The sequence below is a fragment of the Dunckerocampus dactyliophorus genome, chromosome 19, assembly GCF_027744805.1.
Source record: "Dunckerocampus dactyliophorus isolate RoL2022-P2 chromosome 19, RoL_Ddac_1.1, whole genome shotgun sequence".
NCBI lineage: Eukaryota > Metazoa > Chordata > Actinopteri > Syngnathiformes > Syngnathidae > Dunckerocampus > Dunckerocampus dactyliophorus.
In genome coordinates, this window is record NC_072837.1 from 13951688 (window position 1) to 13963200 (window position 11513).

General features: G+C 46.1%; 1 protein-coding gene across 2 annotated transcripts; it reads left to right on the top strand.

Moving 5' to 3' along the window:
• The first annotated feature begins 1245 nt into the window (after positions 1 to 1245).
• Positions 1246 to 11496, top strand: LOC129172062 (titin-like). 2 transcript variants are annotated; one of them, XM_054761398.1, is made up of 17 exons: positions 1246 to 1481; positions 1742 to 1981; positions 3408 to 3574; positions 3947 to 3987; positions 4986 to 5032; positions 5111 to 5229; positions 5344 to 5493; positions 5815 to 5873; positions 6158 to 6178; positions 6361 to 6545; positions 6615 to 6667; positions 6742 to 9763; positions 9849 to 10396; positions 10523 to 10742; positions 10825 to 11035; positions 11140 to 11192; positions 11267 to 11496. In XM_054761398.1, the coding sequence occupies exons 1-16, from the start codon at positions 1433 to 1435 to the stop codon at positions 11171 to 11173; spliced, it is 5166 nt and encodes a 1721-aa protein (XP_054617373.1). In that variant the 5' UTR covers positions 1246 to 1432; the 3' UTR covers positions 11174 to 11192; positions 11267 to 11496. The 2 variants fall into 2 exon arrangements, with proteins under 2 accessions (XP_054617373.1, XP_054617374.1); XM_054761399.1 differs by having other exon boundaries at positions 5120 to 5229.
• Positions 11497 to 11513: the final 17 nt, after the last annotated feature.

Consider the following 11513-nt stretch of genomic DNA (forward strand, 5'->3'; position numbering starts at 1 on the left):
AAAAGAAGGAACGATACGGAGTTAGGGACGCAATTTTTTTTTCCAACTCACCATAAAACAAATCCCAGGAATGTTTCCGTGTGGACAGGGCCTAAGAATTAAGACTGATGGTGGAAGGCGAAATTTGCTATAGACAAAATAAGGACAGTCAGTAAAGACAGTCGGGGGGACATTAAGGACAATCAGTAAAGACAGTCAGTAAGGACAGTTGGTAAGAACAGTCAGTAAAGACCGTAAGGACACTAAAGACAATTGGTAAGGACAGTCAGTAACAACAGAAAAGACAATCAGTAAGGACAGTCGGTAAAGACTATTAGGAGAGTGAGTAAGAACAATCAAAGATAGTAAAGACAATTGGTAAGGACAGTCAGTACGGATACTCAATAAAGACAACCGGCAAGGACAGTCGGTAATGACAATCAGTAAAGTCAGTAAGGACAGTCAGTGAAGGCAATCGGTAAAAACAGTAAGGACAGCAAAGTCGGTAGAGACAGTAAAGACTGTCAGTAAGGACAGTAAAGACAATCGGTAAGGACAGTCAGTAAAGACTATTAGGACAGTCTGTAAGGACAATCAAAGATAGTCAGTAAAGACAGTAAGGAGAGTCAGTAAAGACAACCAGTAAAGACAGTCGGTAATGACAATCAGTAAAGTCAGTAAGGACAGCAAAGTCGGTAGAGACAGTAAGGACAGTTAGTGAAGCCAATCGGTAAGGACATTCATTAAAGACAATCGGTAAGGACAGTCAGTAAAGACTATTAGGACAGTCTGTAAGGACAATCAAAGATAGTCAGTAAAGACAATTGGTAAGGACAGTCAGTAAAGACAGTAAGGAGAGTCAGTAAAGACAACCGGTAAAGACAGTTGGTAATGACAATCAGTAAAGTCAGTAAGGACAGCAAAGTCGGTAGAGACAGTAAGGACAGTCAGTGAAGCCAATCGGTAAGGACATTCATTAAAGACAATAGGTAAGGACAGTCGGTAAGAACAATTGGACTAGTACTGTAGAGACAGCATCTCCTCTGTCACAGGTGAATGTTTTGGCTCCTCCTGCACTTTCTACTTCTTTGGTGTCCTGTTGGGAATTGGGGACCCCCCACCCCACCAGGACTATAGTGGACAAAGTGGTGGTCCAGTGGACAGAAAGCCACTAACAGGATGACGCGAGCGCTGCGATGGCCGCAGGGCAAACAGGGATTACGTCTGAGCAGCAGATAAACAGATTATTCCTAAAACAGAGTGGACTTTTTTTAACCTCACTTGCAACTGTCCCTCTGTCCCCTCAGCAGAGGAAAGACGACTCTCTTCGTCTGCATCCTTTCATGCGGAGGTTTTGGGCGGATCTTCCATGTGAAGCAGAGGTAGAGGACAGAGACAGCCGGAAGAGAGCCTCAGCCGCTGGACGCACTTGGAATTTCCGATTTGTCCCATAATGCTCTGGACCTTTGGGCTGCTGCTTGTCCTCGCTTGGCAGGTCAGAGGTGAGTCTCATGCATAGGAATGTTTGCAGGATGGATGAAGATCACAGCGTATTCGCCCATTAGTATTGTTATTACAATTAGTTGCCAAAAAAGACGAGTGCTCGGAAGCCAATGTTGTTAAATGTCCCTTCACTGTCATGGAGACTACGGCTCATCTCCTAAAGAACATCAAGTTCTTTGATGATTGATTGACATAAATTATTTCTGTTCGCATCCAATCGCAATCAAGCTGTGCTTCACATTTCCTTTCTCCAATGCAGGCCGGAGCGCCAGACTGGACTTCAGCTCGGACTTGGTGGTGCTGAAGAAGGAGGCTGCGGTCCCCTCTGCTCCCGAGGTGGAGTTCCTCGGGTTGCCCTCGCCAACCAGATCTTTGTCATTTGATGTCTCCAGGCGTCGATCCAAGAGGTCGATATTTCTTCACTCCGGGGTGAGAATCTGTCCTCAGGAAAGTGTCGGCGATGTTCTGGCCAGTCATCAGGCGTACTACAAGCTCAGAGGTATGGCTGCCCTGCACCAGTCCAGCACTCCGTTACCCCTTTCCCACTGTAGCGAACGTTGGTGCTTGATTAAGTTTGAGGCCGGGGTGGAACCGTGTTACCTGCAAACTGACTCCGACACCTGTTTAATTTTCCATTGTCCTGGGGAGCCGTGTCATTTCGTCACAGGGGTTACGCCTTCGATCAGGAAATAACAGGACATTTCAAGTGTTGAGCTTTTTTTTTTTTTTTTTATCAAAACACACTATTCACTCTAGTGAATAGTGCTTGACACTGCACATTATTTACAGGTAAAAATATAAATAAAAAGCTGCAAAAATGTAAAAATTAAGATGCAAAATGCAAAACATTTTGACATAAAAGATTGCAGGTTGCAGGCTTCGGGTTTGCGGGGACCTCGTAGCGAGGGGAGGATTGTTTTCTGACAGAAAGATATGTTAAAAAAAAACTTAACACAGTTGCACAATAAATGTTACTTCTTACATGATTATCGGTTTACACTGAAACTAGTTTGCTGCCGTATGCCGAAATGAGAAGGGGAGGGTGGCGATGCTTTTATTCATTTGACAATAGCAAGCTAAGATGCTTACGTTAACAACAGGCTAGTATTTACACCTAAAAACTGTGCTGTGAACATTAAATTAAACAAATACAACTTACAGGAGTCCAGGCAGTTATGGCCTGTGCCGGGGTCTTCTTTTATGACCAACTCCTGGAGTTCGGTGGCGTTATTTGCCAGCATTCACCAGCAAGCTGGCATATGTGGCTCAAAAGTTTGTCGAGCTCCTCAAAATAAGGCATTACTCTCCTCCAACCACTGTCACCCCGCCTAGATCTGTCTTTTGGTCTCTGTAGTCCAGGGGTCACCAACACAGTGCCCGCGGGCACCAGGGAGCCCCCCATGACCACATGAGGCGCCCGTGAGTAGCTCGTGGCCATTTTCATTTTCTAAAAGTAGCTCCCGCAAGAAAAAAAGTTGGTGACCCCTGCTGTAGTCCTTCTTTCATTTCTTAAGTTTGTCATTTGTTCGAAAGACCGAAAAAAACAAGCAACCGCCATCTCGCCTCTTGATGCATTCCAGTATCGGCAGGGTTGTTGTCGCTGTTTGAAATTTCTTCTGCACTTCTTCAGATGTCCCAATGGACAAGAGACAGCGGGTTTCCTCTGGTGTCCATGTTTTCAGAGCGTTTTCCATTGTTAGAGTTGCAATGCAATGCAATGTAATAAAAGAGAAGGAGGTTGCTCACTCGGCCCAGCAAGTTTTTGGAGACAAGAGTTGAACCAAAACAGCCAGCTTCAGCACGAACCAATTGTGGAACCATGACAATGGAAAAGCAAAGCTTTGAGAACCAGCTCCAAAAAAGCTCCGAACCAGTCACAGTGGAAACGGGGTATGTGACTCCTGACAAGTTGTCTTCTTTGTTAGTGTGCCAGGAGGCCGTGTGGGAGGCCTACAGGATCTTCTTAGACAGGATTCCTGGGACCACAGAGTACCAGAGATGGGTTCAGGCCTGCCAGCAGGAGTCACTGTGTATCTCGGACATTGCCAGAAACTTCAGCAGCTCCGAGGAGCACCTGAACCTGATCCACCGGGTGAGCTGTGACAGCATCATCTGTGGCTTGTTGTGGTCATTACATGTCTGACGCCGGCATGAAGACAAGGTGGCAGTAGCATGCTAAGCCAGCTGGTGTCATAGAAACACGTTTGGTCAGCAGGAAAACAAGGTAACACATGACTGCAACATGCTAAAGTAGTACTTCAAAGACACAAAAGAAGCGTGTTTCTTGTAAAAGTACTGCCAAGTAGTAGTAAGAAATAATCTACTTAGTTGTATCTAAATCTAAAAGTAATCCTTGTTTACTTGATCGACTAAACACTCTTTGGCCTTTAAATGATGACATCATTCATGTCAATCATGTGTGTGTTGTTTTGTGTCATTGTTGTGTGTGTGTGTGTGTGCGCAGAGGATGAAGCGCCTGAGAGACGAAAGGCAGCCATCACAACGGTAGGTATCAATGTTTAAGGAAAAATTATCTTCTTGTACAAAGCAATGCAGTATGTGCTTTAGTCCTTTATTACTTATTACTATTACTAGTCATGTATTTTTATTCCTATTCATTTATTAGGGCCGGAGCACTGATAACGGTGCCAAGCCCCTTTTGAAACCGCTATGTTTATTGTTATTATTCCGCGACTTTCCTTGCATTTTTGAGGGCCTTAAAATGCACAAAAACTCACCAATATTTTAGGGTGTTTCATATTTTAGGGGTTCCCAACACTAAACCCCAAAACTCGCTCAGTAGCGCCCCCTTTTAATTAGCCCCAGCTAATCACGGCTCATCACGAAAGTTGTTGGAGAAGTCTATCATGAAAGGACGCACAAAAAAAGTCTCAAGAACCCATCTCCCAAAACAAAGTGGAAGTCAACCATGTTTATCTGAAGCGGCCATTTGGGGTGAAAACCATGGGTCATACAACCAGTCTTAAGACTTTGACCACGTGAACCCAAATGGAAAACAGATAGTAGACAGGTGGGCCATGATATATTGCGCACCAAATACAGACTATGCCAAAGGATGTGGGTGGGGCATGGCGACAAACATTTGATGGTCAATCTTATGATTTGCCACAAAACATTCAAAACTTGGCTCCACAAGGTCAGATCTTCATCATAATTCGTTCGTTGATATGATGAAGACGACACTTTGAAGCTATGATTAGTTCACTTCCTGAAATTGTCAGTGCCGATAGGAAACAATAATTTTAAACAAATCTTAAACAAACTGGGGATGCTTGCATTGAGTCCCACGTGCCCACTGACTCGTGTCAACTTTGAGTTGTGTGGGGGTGTGAGGGCCAGTTCAGTGCTGCACGCACTAATTATTTACTTTTTATATGATTCATTTATTTGTATCAATATTTATTGATTTGTCTTCATTTATTAGAATTGTGAATCATTTGTGTTATTGACTTCTGATATTATTTCCATGTTGTTGTCTGCAGAGACCATGTGACTCCTGAAAACGCTCCCCTCATTCCCGACATGGAAGGTAACAACTGGACTACCTAGGACTTTGGTTTTGGATATGGTGCACACTCTGTCATGGGGTTCTAACTTGACAATGAAGTTCCGTCAGCTCCAGAAGTTCCGTCGGGTCCAGAAGTTCCAACCTCCACCATCCTCCTAGGCCGGGCCACTTCCTCTCCAAGCTCCGCCCCCGACGAAGAGTGGACTGCCAAGGAGGAGGTACCAGCACCATGCACATGTTTGTTGACAGAGACATTCTCCTCTGAAGGGTTGATTCAAAGGGACACAGTGAGGCTGAGTGCCTTCTTGTCTTTTTAACTTGTTGTCCCAAAGGACTCCGACATTCCTAACGTCGTCCCTGAAAGTCTGGCAGAGCAGATGGTTGAGTTCAGCATCGACTTGGTGGATCCAGGATACAGAGAGCTGCTGGATGACCCGGACTCGCCTCAGTACATAGACCTGGCCCACCACCTGCAGGACCAGGTACAGAGAGGTTCTAGATCTGTTTCTGGAGACAGAGATGTTGGAACAGGTGTTGCTTCAAGTTGAGAGTAAAGAAGCTTTGGGTGTCCAGACAGAACATTGGGGGGTCCATGTCCTCCTCCAAAGAGGTTTGGTGTAGTGGAGGGAGTCACATCAGGTCCTTTCCCAGCAGGAAGTTGCCTGATTGCTCTCCAAAGACGATTATGTCACTCGAGTGACCAGCCCTCTAAAGATAGATGGCAGCCATTCATGCGCTCCCACACGATGGCGCCCTGCCAGATGATTAGCGACTTCTGTTTCAAAACAAGTCTTTCTTCACAGATGCAGCACGTTTTTGACAAACTTCCGGGATTTAAAAGCATCCATGTGTTGCGGATCAGGTAAGAGTCTTGGTCTTGTGATATCAGCATTCTGTCGAATGCTAACTGATGAGCTTGTTGTATGAGAGTGATATTTTTCTTTGTGCATGTTGAATGTGTGACTGAAGCTTCCGTTTGAAAAGAGGCATGCGAGACGGAGACAGAATAACGACATCCAGCCTCATTAGCATTATGTGGATATTTATATGACATAAAATTTAGCTGCAATCATAATCAAAATGAATAGAAATGACTTGTCCAGTGGTCTTTAATGAATTCTTCTCTCTCATTGTTCCCAATGCAAGCGAGATGCAAGATACTGACGGGTAATTGTTCTTTTTACTGTCCTAGCATGTAGGACACGTTTACTTCCTTTGATTGTTCTAAAATGCACATTATTCTAGCCGCAGGATGGCTTCTATTTAGTTTTTTGCGTCATATCCTCATATTTAGAAGGTCTTTGTCTGACTGTTTGACACTGGAAAACGTCTCTCTGCGTCCTATTCAGGGATGGCGGTATCACCGTCCACTACTCCCTTGTCTTTGAGTCCATCTCCTCGAAAATCAACACTGACATGGCGGGCGCCACTCCAACATCATCCCCAGACTCCAAACTCCGGGAGATGGTGAGACAAGCTCTGCAAGAGGACGCGTCTCTTCCGGTAGACTTGGGTTCTTTGAACTTTGACCCAGGTATGCAGTAGACGTCCCACACACTTCGACTTTGTGACTCTAGTGACAAAATATATATTTTTTTGTCAGCGGCCGCCCTTCTGGCCCAGACGTCATCCTCCTTGGTGGATGTTGAATTGGAGGTAAGGAAACAAAACTGACTCTGAAGTGAACAAAAGTGGTTACAAAAAAATTCAGATCATGTGACTGTTCCCAGGCCAGCGAACCAGACTCCCACAACGAATTTGAAGTCTTCACTGATGAGCCACGGGCAGTTAAAGTCGACCCGGCACCGCCTCTCAGCCCCTCCGAGAAGGAGAACGCCCTGGTCACGCTATTGGATCCCTCAGAGGACATTACATTTGCACCAGAAGTACAGGATCCATCCAACGCAGAAGAAGAAGAGTTGATCATTTCTCATAAGATTGAAAGCATCCATCATACTGAAACTAGCAAACTCATTCGAGACTACACACCAAGCCCCCCCACCATTGTGGATGAAGACATTTTGGATCAGCTGACCCCAACTGCACATATTTGGCCCAGCACATCTTCTGCTGATGACCAACCTTTAGCTTTGGGACTCATCACCACCACCACGCTGGCAGCCATCACAGGCCAGACGCCTACTGAGTCCATGGAGGTTGCCCAGCAAGTAACCGGGTCCCTGCCAGACTTAACAGTCCTCATTGAGGACGTCAAAGAATTAGAGGCTGAATCATTAGAACCACAGAGAGAGTTAGTGGTGGAGCCTGCTCAAGAAGTCCTTGAAGTTTCTGAACCAGAGCGAGACAATTCCCAATATGAAATGACTGATGTTTACATGCCAGAAGAAGTTGTGCTACAAGCGCAAGACTTGGTTTTGGAGCTTCCCGGAATGGAGGACAAGGAACCTGGACGGTTACCGACACAAGGGTTGGCACTAGAAGCTCAATCAGATGACATGCTTGAGCAGAACGGAAATGTTGAAGAACCACCAGAGCAAATGGAGGAAGGTACAGAAGTAACAAAGGTTCAAGAGACAGAAGAAGGACAAAATGAAGCTTCGCATCCAGATGAACAAGACGTGAAACATCAAGACACTGGACAAGATGTTTCAGATGAAACAATATCTACTGTTCTGGAAGATTCATTCACTGCTGCTGGTTCAGAAGAACTCTTGCCCAATGTTGTAGAGGAAGAGTTACCTGATGTTCCAGAAGAACTTTTGCCCGATGTTCTAGAGGAAGTGTTGCCTGATGTTTCAAAAAAATTCTCACCTGATGCTCTAGAGGAAGTGTTGCCTGATGTTTCAGAAAAATTCTCACCTGATGCTCTAGAGGAAACGTTACCTGAAGTTTCAATAGAACTCTTGCCCGATGTTCTAGAGGAAACGTTACCTGATGTTTTAGAAGAACTCTTGCCCGAGGTTCTCGAAGAAACGTTACCTGATGTTTCAAAAGAACTCTTGCCCGAGGTTCTCGAAGAAACGTTACCTGATGTTTCAAAAGAACTCTTGCCCGAAGTTCTCGAAGAAACGTTACCTGATGTTTCAAAAAAACTCTTGCCCGATGTTGTAAAAGAAACGTTACCTGATGTTTCAAAAGAACTCTTGCCCGAGGTTCTCGAAGAAACGTTACCTGATGTTCCAAAAGAACTCTTGCCTGAGGTTCTCGAAGAAACGTTACCTGATGTTTCAAAAGAACTCTTGCCCGAGGTTCTCGAAGAAACGTTACCTGATGTTTCAAAAGAACTCTTGCCCGAGGTTCTCGAAGAAACGTTACCTGATGTTTCAAAAGAACTCTTGCCCGAGGTTCTCGAAGAAACGTTACCTGATGTTCCAAAAGAACTCTTGCCCGAAGTTCTCGAAGAAACGTTACCTGATGTTTCAAAAGAACTCTTGCCCGAGGTTCTCGAAGAAACGTTACCTGATGTTTCAAAAAAACTCTTGCCCGATGTTGTAGAAGAAACGTTACCTGATGTTTCAAAAGAACTCTTGCCCGATGTTCTCCAGGAAACGTTACCTGATGTTTCAAAAGAACTCTTGCCCGATGTTCTCCAGGAAACGTTACCTGATGTTTCAAAAGAACTCTTGCCCGATGTTCTCCAAGAAACATTACCTGATGTTTCAAAAGAACTCTTGCCCGATGTTCTCGAGGAAACATTACCTGATGTTTCAGAAGAACTCTTGCCCGATGTTCTCGAGGAAAAGTTACCAGATGTTTCAGACAAACTCTTGCCCGATGTTCGAGAGGAAACGTTACCAGATGTTTCACACAAACTCTTGCCCGATGTTCAAGAGGAAACGTTACCTGATGTTTCACAAGAACTCTTGCCCGATGTTCGAGAGGAAACGTTACCTGATGTTTCAGAAGAACTCTTGCCCAATGTTCTTGAGGAAACGTTACCTGATGTTTTAGAAGAGCTCTTGCCTGATGTTTCACAAGAACTCTTGCCCGACGTTCGAGAGGAAATGTTGCCTGATCTTTCAGAAGAACCAGTTCCTACAGGTTCCACAACAAAGGAGGAAATGGTTGATGTTACAAAACTACTTGAAGAGGACGTCACTGTGGTTCCAAAGGAAAAAGTACAAGATGCTGAAACTCCTCCAGAGTCTCAAGCAGAACTAGAGACAAATGTAAACAAGAATGATGTGGAAACAGAATCTCAAATGCCAGATATTGTTTCAGAACATAGCAAAGGTGCTCTAGAGGAACCAGATCCACAGAAAATATCACACGAAACTCTGCACCCGGATGCATTTCCAGAAGGACATCCTGAGGACATCTCAGAAGCAGACGAGCACACACTAGATGTTCTTGAGGCAGAACCACCACAAAAAGGTGACAATTCAGATTGGATGGAAGCTTTAGAACCAAGAGAAGTTGTGGTCACTCTTTCAACACCAGCAGAAGATGTTCCAGGCATGTTACAGCAAGAAACAGAAGTTGATGCTGCAGAACCAGAAGGCCAAACATTTGTTGTTCCTGAGCCAGATTCAGAACCCGCAGCTGAATCCATCAAGGTCTTTCCCCACTTTGAGGCTGAGGGAGGTGTTCTTTTCAGAGAGAACATGGGTGAGGTTGTATCAGAGTCTCTTCAACCTGTCCGACCAGACGACAATATACCCGTAATTCCCGTTGAGGTCCAACTTGGCAATGAGGTGGAAGATGAACTGGAATATCCGCTCATTCAGGACTTCTCTGATGGGGTGAGCAGTGACGTGACCACAGACTCAGCAGAGTCTTTTGATCCAGCTGGTGAGTTGAAGGGTGATGACCCAACAGTTGAACACCAGCAATGTTCTCTGCATTCACTTCACCTTTTCTTCATCATTTCAAAAAGGTGTGACACCTTCAGAGGGGGGCACCGCATCTGAGGAGGCTGAAGAAGATTCACGGCCAGCAGGTGACACGAGTGTGACAGCGACACCTGCTTCAGACTCCTTAACAATGCCACCAGCAACATCTGCTGCTGGATTGGTCTCCTCTCACAGTCCAACTGTGGACTTTGGACTCTTTGAGGTGGCCCCTGGACAAAGTGCAGCCACCATTATTGATGAAGATCTGAAAGTGTCCGAAAAGCAAACTAGCAGACCGGCTTTGTTCCCTGAGACTGTAAAGGACCTGGCAGAGGAATTGGATTCAGCGGACCTGATAACCACCGAGCCACTGGACGAGGGGAGCGGCTTGGTTGAGCAGCAAGTGTCGGTGAGTGTCACAGCACCACCCCCTGTAAGATACCTGACCACACCAATCATGACGACGGCCAGCCATGGCCGAGAGCTGGTGGTGTTCTTCAGCCTGCGTGTGACCAACATGGACTTCTCCGAGGACCTCTTCAACAAGACGTCACCAGAGTACAGATCCCTGGAGAACACCTTCCTCAACTTGGTGAGTTCTTCAACATTACACAAGACAATAATTTCAAAGTTAGAGCTAAAATGGACAAGGAAGTCTTCATGGTACAACCAAGCAAGCGTTGACGTGAAGATTATGGTGCCCTCTGTGCCCCCCCAGCTGCTGCCGCACATGCATGCCAACCTGACTGGCTTCAAGAACTTGGAGATCCTGAACTTCCGCAAAGGCAGTGTGGTGGTCAACAGCCGCATGAAGCTGGCGAAGTCGGTGCCCTACAACATCACTGAGGCGGTCCACTGCGTCCTGGAGGAGTTCTGCTGGGCTGCCGCCAAGCACCTGCACATACACATCGACAGCCGCTCTCTGGACGTGGAACCAGGTTGTGACCTTTGAAGCCGCTAGTGCTGAGCCGAATGTTCCCGATGAACATTAAATGTGGTCACATGACCCTTTTTCCGCAGCTGACCAGGCCGACCCCTGCAAGTTCCTGGCCTGTGACCCCTGGTCCCGCTGTGTGTCAGACCGCCACTCCCTCGAGGCGCGTTGCCAGTGCGAACCGGGCTTCCTGTCCGTGGATGGCCTGCCGTGTCGCAGCGTGTGCGTCCTGCAGCCCGACCGCTGTGGGCCCGCTGCTGAGTGTCATGTGGAGCCCGGACACGGTGCTGTGTGCAGGTGACGTCCAGCTACAAACATGAAAGACAAAGATATTGTTTTACATATAGAGATTGTTTGTATAGATTTAGACACAACCGGTCATGTGATCCACTCTGTCTCAGGTCCAAAAGCAGCCAGCAGCTGGTGGGTACCTAGAAGGTCATGACAGCACCAGGTAGGAGTTGGGTGGTCCCCAATGGTCGTTTCATTTCATCGTGATCCACAACGTTCCGTTTTTGTCTCCCGCAGACTCGGGAACATCCAACAGGAACAATCTTCATGTCTCCTCGTCCCTGCAGAAGGATGTCTTTTCTACGGTTTATAAAATGAAGACGTTAGCTTAACAACGAACTGTCGTCTTCACGTTCTCAAGGGGTGCTCATGGACCAAAAATAGCGCTTGCAGTGACATCATTGCTAGCTAGTGTAGCTTGTCCAAAAGGAAAGAAACCAACGAAATAAACCCACACTGCCATCGTTTTCATGATCATTTGTGT

Coding starts and splice junctions, on each gene's coding strand:
- LOC129172062 (XM_054761398.1), top strand. CDS start 1,433: ATGCTCTGGACCTTTGGGCTGCTGCTTGTCCTCGCTTGGCAGGTCAGA. Junction 6,546..6,614: donor TTCTTTGAACTTTGACCCAG/GTATGCAGTAGA, acceptor TTTTTTTGTCAG/CGGCCGCCCTTCTGGCCCAG. Junction 6,668..6,741: donor TGGTGGATGTTGAATTGGAG/GTAAGGAAACAA, acceptor GACTGTTCCCAG/GCCAGCGAACCAGACTCCCA.